This window comes from Microtus ochrogaster, chromosome 10 (genome assembly GCF_000317375.1).
Source record: "Microtus ochrogaster isolate Prairie Vole_2 chromosome 10, MicOch1.0, whole genome shotgun sequence".
NCBI classification, from domain to species: Eukaryota; Metazoa; Chordata; class Mammalia; order Rodentia; family Cricetidae; genus Microtus; species Microtus ochrogaster.
In genome coordinates, this window is record NC_022016.1 from 75,263,968 (window position 1) to 75,282,880 (window position 18,913).

The 18,913-nt window shown below is 47.6% G+C and overlaps 1 protein-coding gene across 1 annotated transcript in view; it reads right to left on the bottom strand.

The window, feature by feature from the left end:
- The window catches only part of Cpt2 (carnitine palmitoyltransferase 2), a 25,137-nt gene extending 15,606 nt beyond the window's left edge, over positions 1-9,531 (bottom strand). The window contains exons 1-3 of the mRNA XM_005353534.2: positions 9,233-9,531; positions 2,663-2,743; positions 657-763 (exon numbers count right to left, since the gene is read on the bottom strand). Coding sequence (XP_005353591.1) covers positions 657-763; positions 2,663-2,743; positions 9,233-9,384 — 340 coding nt within the window. The 5' untranslated portion in view covers positions 9,385-9,531. The remainder of the gene's footprint in view (positions 1-656; positions 764-2,662; positions 2,744-9,232) is intronic.
- Positions 9,532-18,913: the final 9,382 nt, after the last annotated feature.

An 18,913-nucleotide genomic window follows, 5' to 3' on the forward strand; every position in this document is an offset into this window, starting at 1 on the left:
GTGTGTGTGTGTGTGTGTGTGTGTGTGTGTGTGTGTGTCCTGGAACTAGCTCTGTAGATCAGACCCGCCTTGAACCCACTTGCCTCTGCCTCCCAAGTGCGGGAATTAAAGACAAGACATGCACTACCACCATTCAGCCAATAAAACATTTTTAATTAAAAAAAAAACACCTAAATTTTAAAAATGTGTAAGAATAGGGGTGGACACCACTAACTTTAAACGGAGGACAAAGAGAACTTTGGTTTCAAAAACCAGCCTGGACCACAAAGGAAGTGTCTGCCAGTTACAAAATGTAATGAACAAGAACAACATGGCGGAAGAGTGCTGGAGTTCTGGGAGCCAGGTGCAGGTGGGTTGGCTGAAGCATGATTTGCATCAGAGAGTTACTGAGATGAGGCTCTAGGGGACAGGTAGGCCAGAGAAGGAACAGAATGACCCTCATGACAACAGGACTGACTCTCATCGTTTTCAGGGCAAAGACCCAATTAAGTTCTGTCTCAACCCTCTGTAGAGCGAAGACAAGCCGCTGGTATTGAGCATGGATGCCAGCCAGCACCATCTTAACCACACACAGGGCCTCCCTCCACATACTTCAGGAAGGGGAGGAGCTGAGAAGATACCTCTGCAGCCCTGATGGCGCCCCGTTCCCTACCCACCTGAGATGTAGCTGGTGTGCTTATTCTGCTTGTCCTGGGCAAGCAGATGCTCATGCAGTTCCTTCCCAACGCCGTTTTCAAAACTCTTACAAAATTCTTCTGTTTTCCTGCAATGTCCAAGAAAAGAGATAAAACCAGTGGGGAATACATGATTTTCGGGTTCCTGGCCAGGAATTCACAGTCTGGGTCCCCAACAGACTATCCCAGAATCTGGGAATAGATAAGGAAGTTTCTGAGGAGAACACAGATCAGCCTGAGGTGAACACACCTAGGGAACCGGGAAGATCAAAAGTGAAGAACACTAGCCCTCTCCAGCACGTGGCTCACCTAATCAACATGCCCAGTTAAAATTAAACATCACATCCTAACACGGGGTTTTCCCTTTTCCCCGTATAAACTGCCATTTTCCTGTGTGCCACATCTGTCTCCTCTCTATGCAGAGGCAGTCCTTTGTCCCTCTGCCCCTCTCCCTGGTCCCCTTGCCCTTTTCCCTCATTCTCTACCTCCTGTCTTGGTCTCTTATTCCCTGCCCTCTGTCCTTCTGGGGCAAATAAATCTCCTTGGTGGTAAGAACTTGGCCTTGGGGGTCCTGGACTGAGACATTTCCTTTCAAAATGTCTCTCCCAAAGCCACCTGTCTACAAGGAGGTGGTGTGGCATGGGGAAAAGCTTTGGGGTCAGAAGGAGCCAAGTTTGAGCCCCAGCTTTACCACATTCAAACTGGGAGACTTTAGACAAGTTACTTAATCTCTCCAGGTCTCAGTTTCTACCTGCATAAAAGAGAGATAATGATGCCATCTCGAGGACTTAAAAGCCATAGAGCTTAGGACTTAGGGTAGAGGAAAACATGATGCAGTAACTGGAAGAGAAACGGTAGGCGATGATTTCAAAGCAGAGGCTAGACTATGAACAATTCATCCGTTTCTTTCACTGTGCAGTCAAGGGCTCTGTGACTCTAAAGACCATACCAGTAATCTCAGAAAATTCCCAGTGTGGGAAACAGCACCGATCATACTAGGCTACAAGGCTTCGCTGCGGTCCACATTCTAACAATGCCTAAGGTTCGCTTCAGAGTCCATGCCATGCTGGCTTCCTAAGAACACTCTAACAATAGGATTTTACCACACGTGTTGGTGCACACCTTTGATACCAGCACTCTGGAGGCAGAGGCAGGCAGACCTCTGTGAGTTCAAGACTAGCCTGATCTACACAGTGAGTTCAGGACATCCAGGGCTATGTACAAAGACCCTTAATCAAACAACAACAAAAACAAACAGAAAACCCCAGGGTTTTATTCTCTGGGAGTCCTGGAGGCTGGAAGCACAAAACCAAGGTGTCAACAAGATGGTGTTCTCTCTGCAGACCACGGAACAGAATCTGTTCCAGGCCCTTCTCTTGACTTCTGGTGTTGGGAACAATCCTTGCTGTTCTTGGCTTGTGAACACAATACTCTAGTCTCTACCTGAGTCCTTCATGGCTGTCACTGGTTCGCCTCTTATATCAGCTGGTTGGATTAGAGACTTGCGCAATCCCAGAAGAAACTCATTTAAACTAATTACATCTTCAACAAACTGATTTCCATATAAGGTCACATTCTGAGGTTCTAAAAGGGTAGACTTGGGGCGCAGTAAACGTCTTCAGCAAGCAGGCTCTGGTCCACCATGCAGTCTTTTATGGACCTTCCTCCCCAGCACACAGGCCCCTTTGGATATGATCAGTACCAGCCAGCTTGGCAGATACACCTTCCAAGATAAATCACAAACATGCCACTCAATCTTATAAGCCACCTCCTGCTGAGTCTAGTTAGAGGGCTCTCCCCCCAGCTTGCTTAGGCCTTTGTGAATGAAGACCCAGTTCCTGAACTTGCAAATATATACACCAGGTTCTAGGTTCTAGAGGTCTTGTCAGGTCACAGAGGTCCCTTGAAGTTTGGTCTGTGACCACTACTTGCTAGCTTCCCATGAATGCTGCCTGCTAGAAATGGTTCCCGGGATTCTCAGTGTTTACCTGAACTGGCTGTCATCCAGGAGAGGCTTCTGTGCACTGAGGTATCTTCTCATGGTGTCTTCAAGTTTGGGGATGGGCAGCCTGGGGGGAAAGCAAAGTCAGTGTGAGGCTGACAGTATGGGAAGACACCAAGAAGCGATACAAGCCAACTAGTAAAGCAGGTACTGAGAAATTCATTCCCCTTAAAAACAAACAAACAAATAAACAAAAAACCAAAAAGGAAAAGCCAGTAAGTAAGAAGACAAAACTGATGGATGGGCTGGGACACGGGTCAGTGGTCGAGCACTTCCCTAGCAAGCATGAGGTCCTAAGTTGACCCCAGCACCCAGTAAAAAAACGAGCAATAACAGAACTGAGGAGTTTACTACTGCATCAACGGTCAATTCTATTCTAAGTACTGTAAAATATTTTAGTGATAATAACAAATGCAAAAGGAGAAAGAAGCTTCCCAAGCATTCCTGTTTCTGGGTCATGGCTATAGTAACTGCTAACACTGTGTGTACAGCACTAAAACCTACCCTTTGATGGCACACACATTCCCTACCACCCAGGATGCAAAGAGAAGAAGCTTTACTTGTAAAATATTCCTGTGCATTTCACAAGACAGAGTTAAAAGACAGAAAAAAACACCGGGCATGGTGGCTCATGCTTTTAATCCCAGCACCTTGGAGACAGAGGCAGGCAGATCCTTGAGTTCAAGGCCAGCCTAGACTATATACAGAGTTCTAGGACAGCCAGGGCGACACGGAGAATCCCTGTCTCAGTCCAGTATGGAGGCTACATACATCGAAAGGTAGAAACTGACCACTGTGCCATGCCCAGCACCGGCATCCAATCAGGAATCACCATGTTCTCAAGCAGCGGCAAGGGCGCCCTCTGCTGCCTCACTCGCTAGCAGTCCCCAGTCATGGCTATGATGGCGAGGGTACTGGTCCAAGGTGAAATGAAGAGCAGACAGCATGGCCTCTTCTCCCCCAGTTCAATAGTTTTATTAACACAATAATAGCTTACTTTACTTCTACCAAGATAAGATTAACAGTTATGTTTATATAACATATAAATATGTATCAGTCATTCAGGAAAACTGAACCATTGTCCACGAAGCATAGCTCGATTTATGATATATTACACTGCATTCATTATTTTTGAATGCATGTTTACCTACAACTTAATAACAAAAACGAATACAAATTATTATAGCCATTATGAACTTAGATACTCCAAGTAACCATTCAGGCACTGACTTTTATAGGAAGTTCCAAATACCACCTCAACTGCTCATAGCTACAAAATGTACTACTTATATTGCTTAGGCTTTAACACCAGAGGTATTAAGGAAAGCTTTTCCTTCTTTTTAAGGAAAATCAGAGACAGCAGTGATTTCTTAAAAACAACCCTTAATAAAAACTTCTGAATGGTCAATTCTTTCAATTCTGGCCTGACTGAACTTTCTTCAGCGCAATAAGGACATTTTCAGAGTAATGACTATTTTGAGTTACTAATTGCATAATATAAGAGCTTTTTGTTGCTGTGATGAAAGTCCTAAGCAAAATAAATTAGAGGAAGAGAGACTTGTTTGGGCTCGCTCCAGGAGCGCTCCCAGGATAGACCCTGACTTGGAACATCTGCCGGTTTCTGCACTGAATAAACACTCTCGCCAGGGCCAGGCCAGCCGCCAGCATGGTGTCCTTGAGTATGAAGTCATCAACCTGGTAATGCTATCTTAGAGAGAAGACCCTTTCCACTTGGAATTCTTCCTGTAGAATTTCTTCCCTGATCACTACTGGTACATGGGCCAACACAGGAAAGGCTTTTGATAAGCTTAAGTTGGATGAATTAGCTTATTACTTTCTCTTCCACCCAGCCTTAGTCTGCTTTATGCTGTTACAGCAATACAAAGTGATGTGATGTCATTTACAAAGAGAAACTTCTGACACTCTAGAGGCTGGGGAGTCTGAGAAGGCTTGACTTTTCTTATTATTCAGAGTCAGGATCTCACCATATAGCCCTAGGCGGCCTAGAACTCACAGAGATCCACCTGCCTCTGCCTCCAAGTGCCGAGATTAAAGGTGTGCACCCCTGCACCTGGCAGAAAACTAGACTCTTGAAGGTCATCTGCCTGACAGAAGGTAGCAACACAGGGTCCACAAAAGGCCAAACCTGCTTCATCGCTGTTTTAACTCACGACAACCCTCCTGCCTCGGTCTCCCAAGTGCAGAACCATGCCACTTCAAACGGTATTATAACAAAGTTAGTCTCTCAAGAATAGCCTCCTCCCAGAAGAGGAACCTACTCTCCTGGGTTTACCTCTACCAGATTTACTGGCAGGAGCCAGCAAGAGAGCGCAGTGGGTAAAGGCATCTACCGCCACGCCTGATGAGCCGGATTTGATACCCAGGGACCTGCAATTGTCCTCTGACCTCCACACAACCACCACAGCACAGGAATGCCCATGCAGCACAGGCGTGCACTTGTGTTTACACACACAAATAAGTAGTTTTATTTTGTTTAGTTTAGTGGCAGTTCTTACTTATTTTTCTCCTCACCAGACTGTGAGACCAGTAATGGATGCTTGAAATTGTTATCATATAGAAGATACAGTTAAAAACTCTGTCCCCTAATCCCAGGGGTTTTGACATCATCTGTCTTTCTTCCCCCATCTCCCCTCACCCTAAACATTCACGTCTTCTCTGGACTGTATATATCCCAACCGTTTATTACTCTAACTGAACCATTTCAGTCTTTACGGACCCTCCAGGCAGGAAGAAGAGTGAAACTGAGAGCAGCATGCTCTTGGCAACTGTGTTTATTCTCTTTAGACATAGCATGGCATGCTGGAAAACGTACGAATGTTGACAGTTGACAATCCTGATTTCGAACATTAAGTCACCCTCCAGAAGGACAATCAAGGGATACAGTGGGTGTCAGGCAGGGTGGGATGTGTCGAATTAATGGCAGAGTTTGAGGGGGAAGGGGGAAGAAATGGATTCGACAGTGGTGATGGTCATGCAATGCTATGAATATGCCAAAAATCATATACTTGGAAACAGTGAATTCTGGACTGGCAAGATGACTCAGTCAAGAAACTGCTTGCATGGGCTGGAGAGATGGCTCAGTGGTTAAGAGCTTTGCCTGCTCTTCCAAAGGTCCTGAGTTCAATTCCCAGCAACCACATGGTGGCTCACAACCATCTGTAATGAGGTCTGGTGCCCTCTTCTGGCCATCAGGGACACATGCAGGCAGAACACTGAATACATAATAAATAAATAAATCTTTAAAAAAAAAAATAAACTGCTTGCTTAACAAGCGTGAGGACACGAGTTTGAGCCCCCAGAACCCATTTTTTTTTCCAATATAGGGTTTCTCTGTGTAATATCCCTGGTTGTCCTGAATCTCGCTTTGTAGACCAGACTGGCCTCGAACGCACAGTGATCCAACTGCCCCTGCCTCCAGAGGGCTGGGATTAAAGGCGTGCGCCACCACCACCCAGCTCATAATGACTGTTTTTAATTGTCAACTTGACACATTCGAGTCACAAGGGAGTAATTTCAATGAGAAACTGTCTGAGTTGGGCTGGCCTTCAGACACGCCTGTGAGGAATTTTCTTAGTCTGGTTAAGTGCAGTGGGAAGACCCACCCTGAGTGTGGATTTACGGCCTCCTGAAAGAGGTTTGGGTGTAAGCTATGGCTCACGTGCTGGCTGCCTCTGTGCAACTCTGAGGAGGAAACCTGCTTGAGAATGAAGTCACACAAATAGAGAGGTCAGCAAGAAGGCAGAACTGCACCGTGTAGATCCTTGAGTCTGTGTGAGCTCATCGATCTCGGGTTACCTGAGCCAGTTTAACTGGACTTTCCACAACATGTACAAAGACCCATATTATAACAATTTTCTTTTTATAGAGTGTTCACCAACCATTCTTCCGGTAACACAATCAAGATAGAGAGTACTTTGGTCTCTAGGTACCACCCTGGTTTCCTCCACACTGCTCAAGAAACACCAGTGGCTGCCAGTACACAGCAGTTCCTTTGGCTCCTGTGGGTGATTCACCGGGCCTCAGAAGAGGTAAAGCCAGGGCCTGGAGAGATACTCGTAGCAATTTTATCTTAGTGTTGTCCTGTTCCACCCTAGCCCCATCTAATAGTTATTTGCCCTAGTAAAGGTGAAGGGAAAATGCTAAGCGGATTTTCTTCCTGGGTAAGCTACCGAGTCACCTGCTCTCAAACCTGGTCTGCCTCCCAAGAGCAGGGACGTTGGCATTCTTCCTATAGAAACAGAGCTAAAAGGCCTTCCCTGCATACAGGACCTAGTTATAGCTGGGATAGTGTTTTCAAGACTCAGTTAGGAGTAAAGTTATTCTGGAAGTCAAGAAGACTGGCCTGGAAGACATGCCTTTGGGGCTCACAAATTATTTTCTACCCGTTACCCTAGTGGCCAGGTAAACCCCGCCTCTCCTGCCTCTCTGCCCATCTTGTGCTGAACGCCTACTATCACTGGAGGTGGTTAAAAGAAAAGCAACAGAAGACGGGCATTTGTTATGGATCAACTGCAGATCTAATACAGGCAGGTGGGAGCTGCTGGAGGTGGATGCTGGGAGTCGAACTCGGGTCCTCTGGAAGAGGAGCATGCACTCTTAACCACTGAGCCGTAAGTTACAGACATCTTAGTATACAGAAACAACAAAACCAGCAACACTCGAAAAAAACCAAGCAAATGATAATCAAGGGCTCCTACTAGAAAGAGTCCAAGACAAGTGAGGCCAGAGGAAGCAGTGACGAAGGAACAGATTGGAGAGTGACAATGACCCCCATCCCTGGCATTGTATCTCAAGGGCCTCTGAACAGTCCAAAGACCTGCGTGTTGCCATTCACCTCACAGATGACTGTGGCAGTTAATGGAATCTGAAACAAAGTTCCACCAGAGGTCAAGGGCAGGGTTCCTTGCCAAGTGTGACAGTCAAAGAGAATGCATTTTACTAGCCCAGAATTGCTGACACAGAAAGCATCTCCTCTAACTCCACTCTCTATGAGGCACCAGGAAGTTTGGCTGCTTGCTCCATGGGGGAGGGAGGGGGGAGTAGTAATAATGTGTTCTTTTGGGTTTTGTGGGTTTTTAATTTTTTTTTCAAGACAGGTTCTCACTATGTACCTCTCTCTGTCCTGGAACTCTCTATATAGATCAGGCTGGCCTTGAGCTCAGCCGGCCTCCACTTTCTGAGTGCTGGGATTAAAGGCACTGTACACTACACCTGACTAGTAACACTTCCAGGACCTTACAGATGTTTGTGCTGTGGGAGGAACTAAATTATCTTGAACATCCCTAACAGTTTTCCAACTCCAATCTGACAATCCATCTGATCTTAAACCTGGGTGAGGCTCAGGCCTCAGAGTCAGAACTATCTGACTCAGCCAATGAAAACCGGCCCTCCCGAGTCCTGACCTTTCCCCTACATACTGGTGCAGTGCACACAAGCTGGTCAGGAGAGGCCAGGTCACACCCCTCAGCCCACAACTGCAAAGACCCTTTTTCTTCCCCCAGCCTCCTGCTGAGTTAAGACACCCTCGCTGCAGTTTGTCGTACAGGTTTGCACACTGCACGCTCTGCTGAGACAGCGTGGTGGGCAGATGACACCCGGGTAAATACCTGCTGGGTGTGGGGGAAAACACAAACCCCACAACAGGGGATAATACCGTGGGACAATGCTTGTCTTTTCCTGGATGGAGCAGGAAGCCCTGACCTCCAGCTCCGGGACAGGAGGACCCCTGGGAGAAGGGCAGTGAGAAGCGACTTTGAGACAGGTTTGGCGCTTGGTTCGGGAAATAAACAGTGAGTGCAGAGAAGACAGTTTAGGTTTGGCTTAGAGTGAAGGCAATTCCTATTATTGGAGTAGATCTGACAACCCAGATCATAGCTGAAAGATCAAAGAAAAAACTCGACACCAGATGATTTAAGGAAGTACTAACTATGGGGGAGAGGGACACTTATTGGGGCTGTTTTGATAGGTCAGGCAGTCTGGATGAGGTATTGGGGACCGCCCAAAGGGGTGCTGAGGAAGGGTCCGTGGGGATGGAAAGTTTCTAGGTTAGGGCTGACCTTAGAAGTCACGATGGGGAGTGGAAATTGATAAGGTGTAGCGCAGGGTACTGGAAGAGGAGTGGGCAGAGAGGTCTCAGCAAGGAGCAAAGAAGGCAAATAGTGGAAACTGACCTGAGGGTGACCAGTGTTAGGAATTTGCTACCCGAGTTGTTGGGCGGTAAAGTGTGAGGGGCTCAGGAAAACTGTCTAAAAGATGAATGGCCAGGGAGTTTGTAGGATCTAAGATGAAACTTGTAGACGGGAGAATTGCGGAGGGGACCTTAAGGTTTCTGAGTCTTCTGAGCCAGGGAATTCTCAAAGTCTCCGACTTTCCAAACCAGGGAACGTGACTGCCTATAGGGCGGGAGGTCGGGGCGGCGGGGGGCGGGGGGGGGGGGGGGGGGGGGGGGGGGGGGAGCGGTAGGGAGGAAGAGTTCAGTGAAACTCCGAAGTGCCAGGAGTCAGGCCTGCGGCGGGGGCCAGGAGGCTGGGCTCACCTGGGCAGGCTATCCTGGTAGTGCATGGTGGGCACGATGCTGTGCTGCAGGTACTCGGCAGGCCCCGAGCTGGCACTCAGGGCCCGACTAGGGGCTCCCAGAACAGGCGCGGGGCCACGGGGCCAGGCGCGCAGCAGGAGGCGCGGCATCATCGTCCCGGACGGCAACGGCGGCTCGGGAACGCGGCGGCTGAGGGAGTTCCTAAGCAAGCAGGCCGCTTCCCTCAAGGCCGGGGACACCGTGTCGGGGACTTAACGTCCAGTTAGTTCATCTCTGCCCACACGGGCACTTCCGGGCACGGACAGGAGGCGGCGCGAACACGCTGCCCTCTCCCAGAGCCCGCCCACATTGTGGCCACGCCCACGACCGGGCACCGCCCACCCGAGCTGGAAGCCGGCCCTAGACACCGAGTCTGGCTTCTTGTTCTGGGGAAGCTTGGAAGCAATCCTTTCCTTTCACAGAAGTGGATAGAAATCAGAGCCAGAGCAAAAGAAACGCTGAAACCTCTCATCTGGCAGACCTAAACTGGTCAAGGCTTGATCTCCAGAGACCGAGAACATTCCAAACCTATATGTCTCCTAAGAACACGGTCAACACATTCCCCACGGTTCTAGATTTACCGAATAGCTGTACTTATTTCACCAATGTAATTTGGTAGGCAAAATATTTCGTTCATACTAGGTTCACGTGGTGTTGCCCGAGCTTGGAGTCTTCAAAGTGAGTGGCTTCGGAATTGTGCTCGGTTGTCCTGCCCGCTCAGTTGGGCGGCGTTTTAGAGACTATTCAGCCCAGCATTGGGGGGTGCTCGCCTGCTATCTGCATGAGAGGCAGTGGCAGAAAATTAGGAGTTCTAGGCTACATTCAGCTACACAGAGAGTTTGAAGCCACCCTGGGCTACATGAGACGCTGTCTTAAAACAACGGAAGGGTGGAAAAAGAATGTGCAGAAACGGGAAATAAACATCCTTTTCAGCTCTAATTTTTCAAAGGAAAAAAAAAACAACAACAACAAAACAAAAACAAGCTCCCTTCCAAGAGGAAACCCCAGTTCTCTGGCTCTAGGTGTCTTCTAGGCTCAACCCACCTTAAGAGAAGATCCTGAAATTTCCAACTTTGACTCTAAGAGTCCTCAATTTGAACATCTGTCACTAAACCATCACAGACAAGGAACATATACCCTCCCCCTGGTCTCTATCTCCTCTGTAGCTGAAGAATTAATTGGTTCTGCTACCGTTTGTTTTACAGGAAAAAGGGAGAGTGAGGTAGCAGAAAGCAGAAATCTATTCCGGGAGCACAGCCTTCCTTTTGTTCCAGACCTCGGCCGGCCGGGACACCGCAGATCCCAGGCAGCTTTGTCTGCCCCAGAAGTAGGTAGGCGGAGCCAGGAGCTGGGACACACCCAAAAGAGCTCTGGATTTGGAGTTCAGGGGACCTGAGTTTGTATCTCAGCTCTGTCCTCAGTTAAGAGACCACAAGTTGAACAGGAAGATCGCTAACCAGCTTCACACTCATCTACTGAAGAATAAGTACAAAATTCAAAAATAATGGCAGCCGGGGGTGTGGCTCAGTGGATAGAGTCTTGCCTAGCCTACAAGAAGCCGTGAGTTCGATACCCAGCATCAATAAAACCAACCAGATGTGATAGTGCATGCCTGTGATCCCAGCCCTGGGGAGATGGAGGCAGGAGGATAGATTCATTGTCACACTGGTGAGACGGCTCAGTGAGTAGAGGTCCTTGCCACGGATCTGATGACCTGAGCTTGATCCCTGAGACACACATAGTGGAAAAGAAAACTGATTTGTGAAGGGGTGTCCTCTGACCTCCATACATAAAATAGTACAATGTAATTGTTTTTTAAAGAATTCAAAAAGGCTTAACATCTATTTTTGCCCCTTGAAGAGAGAACAGATCCTTCTGGTGTAGGTCCAAAGCATCAGCCTCCCCTGTGTTCAGTATATCGTGTAGTGGGGGAGAAAATGCAATCCTTTCTGAAAAGCATCAGTTGTCGTTTTTAGAGCCTTGGAAACTGTGGGGGGTAGACATCCAGATCTGTGTGGAGATACGGGGATCAGAGGACCAGGAAGAAACAAAGGACCTAGTAGAAGGAAGTGGCTGCATTCTAATGAATCAAATGACTAAACTAGGGGTTTGAAAATCATAGGTGCCTGGCTAGACAAATCTAACAAATCTAACCGAGGTTGTTACCCGAGGCCTTTGTGTTCTGTCCCTGCGTGTTTCTCCTGCCCTCATATCTGTGGGAGCCCTCTGCGGTGGAAGCGCTGATCCCCCATCGTTCCCACCCCTGTTCTTACTCCGTGCCCTTTTTTCTATAGCTGTCAGGTAGCCTGGAACCTCCTTCTCCTGCATCACTGCCTGATGCACTCTTAGCCTTCACCCCCCCATTTCAGACAGTCTCTCTGCAGCTCCTCTCCACCCTCACCCTTGATCTGGCAAGAGTGACTCCTCCCCTCTGTGGTTCTCCAGCTTTCCCCATGCTTCTTCTATGGTGTAGGCAAAGCATAGCCGTATAATCAGTTATTTCATTATCCACTTCTTACAGTAGATTTTTAGTTTCTCCAGGGCAGGATCCTCGTTTGCATTTATGTACCTAGGTCTAGTCTTGGCCCTTCTATGGGCAAGGTCTGTATACCTTTTACTTAGGGATGGCCCTACACTGCATTAAGGATGCCATGAGCTGGGAGGTAGGAAGACCACATTTTTCTGGGTAAGGATCGAGAAAGTTCATCTTCATAAGAAAAAAAAAAACTCAAAGAATAAAGTATTTGTATTGAACCTGGTGGTGGTGGCACATGCCTTTAATCCCAGCATTTGGGAGGCAGAGGCAGGCAGATCTCCGTGAGTTCGAGGTCAGCATGGTCTACAGAGTGAGTTCCAGGACAGGCTCCAAAGCTACCTACACAGAGAAACCCTGTCTCGAAAAAAATACAAACAACAACAACAACAAAAAGTTCTTACAGCAGACTTTAACTGGCTAGGGGAAGAAAGAGTTCACATTTCAACAAGAAGATTCAGCTGGCAAAGTACGACTAAACAAAGCATAAATGAACTCAAAAGTAGTCAAAGAAATGAGAGGAAGTGGCACCTAGAATCTGCGGGACTCCCGAGTTTCCAGGTTCCACCAGGCTTCACCTAGAGCATACTGCTTAAAGCAAAAGCAGTGACAATCTGGTTGGTAAAGCATTCTCTGCCTTGGCAGGATTTACTGTATTGTACTCCAACCCTTTGCAGAAGATGCTGAACTGTCAGAAGAGATGGCTCAGCAGTTAAGAGCACTTGGTACCCTTGCAGAAGACCTGAGCTTGATACCCGGCATCCACGCTTCCTGCAACTGTTAGAGAATAAAAGCAGGAGCATGTGGAGCTCAGTTTACAGGGCTCCAGTGGAAAACAGAGCGTCCAGGGGACCCAATGTGCACATCGAGTATGTGCTTCTGAGCTGGCCAATGTCTGACCCTAGACTACCACAGGGAACGGAAGTGGGGAGGGGCGAGAGGGTAGTGAGTACTTCTACAGTTGAGAAGACCTCGGGGCCAGGGCCCCTCGCAGGACTCTCTGGCTGTGGGTTCCTGAACTTGTCTAGGCTCTGAGCCCTTCCAAAACAAAAGTGAGCACATCTCCAGCCCCATGGTTGTCACTATGGTGTAGTAGGCAGATGGCTGGGAGTCGGGGGAGGGACCATGTGTCACCTGGAGACAGTGGTGGAGGTGTTGACAGATAAGTGTAAAGCAGACTTGATGTGGATGGTTTGGGGTTTGTTTACATCGGGAAAGGGCCGGAGAGCCCTGTCCTCCAGCTACCCTTCCTCACTCACTTCCTCCAGCTGGGCTGTCCCTGAAGTACCCCAGCTAATCTTCCTTCTGTAATTTAGGCACACTTGTCTCATGCCCCAGAGCGCTCTTGCTGTCCCCTTCTTTCTTGTGTAGCTCTTGTCTTTCCTTCAAAATCCTATCCTTGGGCCGGGAGAGATGGCTTAAGGATTAAGAGAACTTGCTGCTCTTCCAGAGGATCAGAGTTCAATTCCCAGCAAGCACATTAGGAGACCCATAGCCACCAGTTTCAGGAGATTGGGTGCACCTTCTTCTGGCCTCCTTGAGTAGCTGAACACATGTGGATTGCGCGCGCGTGCACGCGCGCGCGCACACACACACACACACACACACACACACACACACACACGGGCGGGGGTCCCCTTCTAGCTCATTCTGTATCTTGTCTGTATAATAGTCCTAAATTATAAACCTGGCAGTAGTAACAATAATAATGAAATCATGGCAATGTGAGGGCTAGCTAGTGTTTACTGTGCTTGCTATTGGTCAGCATTTAACTTGTTTTGTTTTTTTTTGAGACAGGATCTCTCTATGTAGTCCTGGATGTCCTAGAACTTGCTATGTAGATCAGGCTGGCCTCTGAGTACTGAGAATAAAGGCTTGCATCATCACCATGCCCTGCCAGCATTTAGTTTTCTTAAAACCCTAACAAGGAAAACGAGGTTCCATATCTAAGCTTACTGCCTTTCATGATCTCATTTTTATTTTCTTCTGTCAAATACGCTCTCCTTCCTGAGTGAACTCAAGACTATCCCAGTGTGTAGAGCATTGGGTCACTTTTATTCTGTGTTCTAAGCTAATAGATTCTTTAACTCCATCCCACCTTCGTTTCCTACAGAGACACCTTCCTGTTCTTCTTTTTCTGTTCGTATCTGCACATGTATGTGGATGCACATGGAGGCTAGAGGTCCACCTCAGATATCCTGTCTCAGAAGCCATGCACCGTGCTATTTCTGAGGCAGGATCTCTCATTGGCCTGGGGCTTGCCAAGCAGACTAGCCTGGGTGAACCCAGGGATCCACCCATCCCTGCCTCCCCAGCTCTGGGATCACTAGGACACCACCGTGCTCAGCTTTCCTTCCTGCTCTGAACCAATCATCCTGGGCTCCCGCATCAGGCAGCACGTGCCTGGGATGTCTGTCCCACATCCCACCCGCCTTCGCTGTGCCTCTCCCGTGGTCAGTGGCTGACAGGGAGTAAAAGCTCAACAAACATCAGCTAGTGAATAAATTGGAATTATCTAGAGATCAGAGTTAGAAAGCATTCCGGGCCCCAGGCCAGTGGTTCTCAGCTTCAGAGGACTCGAATTGTCTGGGCTGCCTACGAACATAGATGCCTGCACTGCACCATGGAAATTCTGATTCAGCAGTAGATCTAGAACCAGGATGTTGTTGCTCAACTCCCTTCCTAGCGGGAGACAAACAATGTCTACCCTCTCTTCCTATGGTCCCAAAGATGAAACAAAGTATGATTCCACCAGTGTTCACTTTGGGGCCCAGGAAATGAGTTAATTAGGATTGCGGACAGAGCAATGGCAGAGTGTTTACAGGAAAGAACACGGGTGACATTAAAGTAGCCGCACTGGAAGGTTTGCACCAGAATGGATAGCGACTTTCCGTTGACTGTGTAGATGGAACCCCTTCCAGCAGTCCTTCCCACCTGTATCCCCAGCCCTTTCTGAGACCTAGTGAACATTTGCAGTTAGGGAAGACTTATTCACAGCTGGTGGGGAGGAGTGTCAGCATACTCCTGTGAGGGTCCTGTGACTCATACCTTTGGTAGTCAGTACTTTTGGTAGATTGGAGTCACCTGGGAACTTGCTTGAACTGCAGACCTTCACCTGGGAAGGGACTGGGACACACGCAATCTTAGCACTTGAGAGGCAGAGGCTGACATGTCTGAGCAAGGCCAAGGCCAGTCTGGTTAAAATAGTTTCAGGCCTGGCAGTGATGACGCACAACTTTAATCCAACACTCGGGAGGCAGAGGAAGGCAGATCACTGAGTTCGAGGCCAACCTGGTCTACAGAGTGAGTTCCAGGACAGCCAGGAGTACATGGTACAGAGAGAAACCCTGTCACAAACAATCCCTGAGTTCTAAGCTAGCCAAGGCCACAGAGTAAGATCCAGTCTTACACAAATAGATAGAAAACCCCAGGCATCACTCTCTCCAGATCTACTGTTGCAGAATCCACAGATGACCAAGATTCCCCTATGACTCATGGGCACTACAATTTGAGAATCACTGAAATATTTACCCTTTTAATTACACTATCTCATACTAACAACTAATATTGGCCATTTTGTGATTTCAAGTATTAAGAGGCAACTAACTAAAAACTATCAACTGTCCACCTTTGCTAAGTACTGTACCTGTATTCATATAACTGGATCCTTGTGCAGCAACCCTCCCAGAATGCTTCCCTCATCAGAAAGGAGTATTAAGTCCCTTTCCCCTATGTAGAATCTGTTTTTCTGGCTCTTCAGCAACTGGCCTCGTATTGAAAGACAGGAAATGGAATAGTGCTGGAGTAGACCGACCATGGAGTGGTAGGACTGAGCTTTGAGACCCTGCTGAATAAACTCCATAAGGTTCCAGGGTCAGCTGTATAAAGATATGGAAGTGTGACCCATTCTGGACAACCTCCTCCAGAAGACCCAGGCGTTGCAACTTTGAAACAGTTAATGGCCTTTGAGAATTGTCATATTGAGTTCTGGATCCAGACGGACTACCACCTGGGCTTCTGTATCAAACATGGTTGAGTTCTGAAGTCCTTTTAGCAATCTGTCCATCTGGAAGGGAAAGGCAAACAGGAGGGGTGTGCTCTGTAACGCGGCACAGGAAAAGATGGCCGTCCTGTCGAGCTGACTGGAATTGCTGCCTTCCTGTAGCTAGCCTGCTTTCACTTCCTCAGGTGTTCCCAAACCCTCACTCTGCGCCAGTCACACAGACGTGACTGTGGAAGGTGGTGCGGTCCACAGATACCAGGCGGATGTAAAACCAACTGTGCAGCAGCAGGATGTCTGCAGCAATAGCAGCATGCCTGGGGTGTCATTGAATGGGTGCTGCTCCCAGCATCCCTCAGTGACACAGAGCAGGAACTCGGGACACACGGTCCTCCACAGACCTTAGCAATCTCAGAGGCCTTTGCGTCAGCAACACCCATGGACTCTCCTGATTTCCTCTCAGGTTCAAAGGCCTTAGCCAGGCCCTTGGCAATCATTTACTTCATTATCACTTGCAGCTCTCACACCTTGTTCCAGCTGTGGCTTTGTTGTTACTCTTTCCCTTCCAGCCACTCATTCTCAAAGTCTCTATGCCTTGTGTGCCAATCTCTGCTGCCACCACCTCCTCTCCCTCCCCCACCCCAGTGCTAAGGACTGAGCTCAAAGCCTCACACAGGCTAAGCAAATACTCTATACCCCCAGCCCTTCCATCCTCTGTCCAGCCCGATTCCACTAAGCTTTCATACCCCGTCCTCTGTGTTGCTAAAAGCCATTGCTAATTTTGCTTTTAGTACTACTGTGGAAAATCTCTTTGTACACTGTGAAGATTTGTGCTGTGATTGGTTTAATAAACAGAGTGACTGGCCAACAGCTGAACAGGATAGGATAAAGTTAGGCAAGAAAGCCAAACTGAGAATGATGGGAAGAAGAAGGGCAGAATGAGAGGGGTCACCAGCCAGATGAAGAATGAGTCAGACATACAAAATGAGATAAAGGTAAAGGGCATGAGCCTTGGGGCATGGATGGATTAAATTGTAAGAGCTAGTTGGTAATAAGCCTGAGCTATCGGCCGAGCATTTATAATTCATATTCAGTCTCTAGTCGATTATTTGGAACCTGGTCTTTGGGACAAAAAGCTCCGATTACACAGTACAGGGGATTAAACCAGCAACTTTATTCATGCTAGGCAAGTTCGCTCCTATTTTTTTAATTTTGAGACTGGTTCTCACTAAGTTTCCTAGGCTAGTCTGGAACTCAGTCTGTAGCTCAGACAGGCCTTGTACTTGTGATTCTCCTGCCTTACCCTCCCAAGTAGCTGGGATTACCAGCTTGTGGGGCCCAGCTCCAGCAATGAGTTCTTCCTCTATGAAATCTATTGCCAGTGAGTACACCTCCCCCTTCCTCCTTTCAGTGATTGTTCAGACGACAGACCTGATTGTCAGCTTTCGCTGGCCATGCCATTGCAGTCATCTCTAACGGTTCAGTCTCCCTTCCTTGAGTTCCCAGTGTGTGCTCCTTTGAACCAGACTGATAGACACCACTGTCTTGATTTTCCCACAGATTAAAAAAACAAAACAAGAACAGCGACTCCATTTTCCCGGTGACTCAGGCAAAAAAGTAAAAGCATTAGAGTCTTGAATTCCTGTTTTCATCTCAAAGACAATACTTTAGGAAGTTCTATTTGCTGTTCCATGGGATCATGCCCAGAGTTAAGTCTCTTTTTTAAAAAGGAATTCTCACCAACTTTATTTATTTTTATACATGTTCGGGTTTTGATGTGTGTCTATGCACCATGTGCATACAGTGCCCATAGAGTCCAGAAGAGGACATTGGATCCCCTGAGACTGGAGTTACAGGCAGTTGTGAGCTGCCATGTGGGTGCTGGGAATCAAGCCCAGGTCCCTTGAAAGAGCAGACAGTGCTGGGCCATCTCTCCAGCCCCTCAAGTCATCTTTTATCCCTTTGACCAGTTCAAGCCATCACAATGGCTTTGTCTAAGTTAGTTAGTTAGTACATCAACAAAGGCAGGGGACATTATGTAATATCATTATGTAATTCCATGTGTTTTACATATATTAATTCTTTTCCTCTTCACCCCAGCCCTGTGACATGGCTATTACTAGTTCCTCAGCTTACAACGAGGAAAATAGAAGTCCTGAGGTGCTCAATGACTTCCCCACTTCCACTCAGACAGGAAATAGTGGAGCTGGACTCCCAACTTCCCTTCTTGTCCCTCCAACCATCTGTCCATACCCAGCCCCCAAAGTGAAGAATGAAATGTCAGAGCAGGTCCAGTCTTTACTTGGAGTCATCAGTGGCTCCCCAGCTCACAGCAACACTAAATCCTTACAATGGCTCCCATGTGGACCCTGTGGATTAAGTATGACTGTCAGGTCACTCTGCTCTTTTGCCATGTTTGGATATGAAGTCGTATTGGAATGTAGTCCTGCCCACTCTTCTTTTTTTATTTTATTTTATTTTTTGCTTTTTTGAGACAGGGTTTCTCTGTATAACACTTCTGGCTGTCCTGGAACTTACTCGGTAGAACAGGCTGGCCTTGAACTCACAGAGATCTGCCTGCCTCTGCTGGGATTAAAGGTGTGTGTCATCACCTGGCACATTCTGCGTACTCTTAAAAAAATGAAAAGCTGGGCAGAGAAACCCACCTACCCTGTCTCAAAAAAAAAAACAAAACAAAACAAAAAGAGAATCATTTTATTTTCATAATGAGTGTGTATATGGGTGTGTGGATGTGCGTGTTTATAAGTTTGTGTGTGCGTGCAAATGTGTGTGTGCACATTCATGCAGGTCAGAGTGAGGCATGTGATCATCTGGAACTGGAGTTACTGGTGGTAGTGAGCCACCTGACACGCGTGCTGAAAATGGACCTCTAGAAGAGCAGCAAGCCCTCTTAACCACTGAGCCATCTCTGCAGCCTCCCCCCATTATTTTACATAATCTGTGGTTGTTTTCATGTTCCAATGGCTAAGTTAAATGGTCATTTGCAGGTTTGCAGGAGACCACAAAGTCCACAAAGCCTAAATGTTAACAATCTATGCTCTCTCTCTCTCTCTCTCTCTCTCTCTCTCTCTCTCTCTCTCTCTCTCTC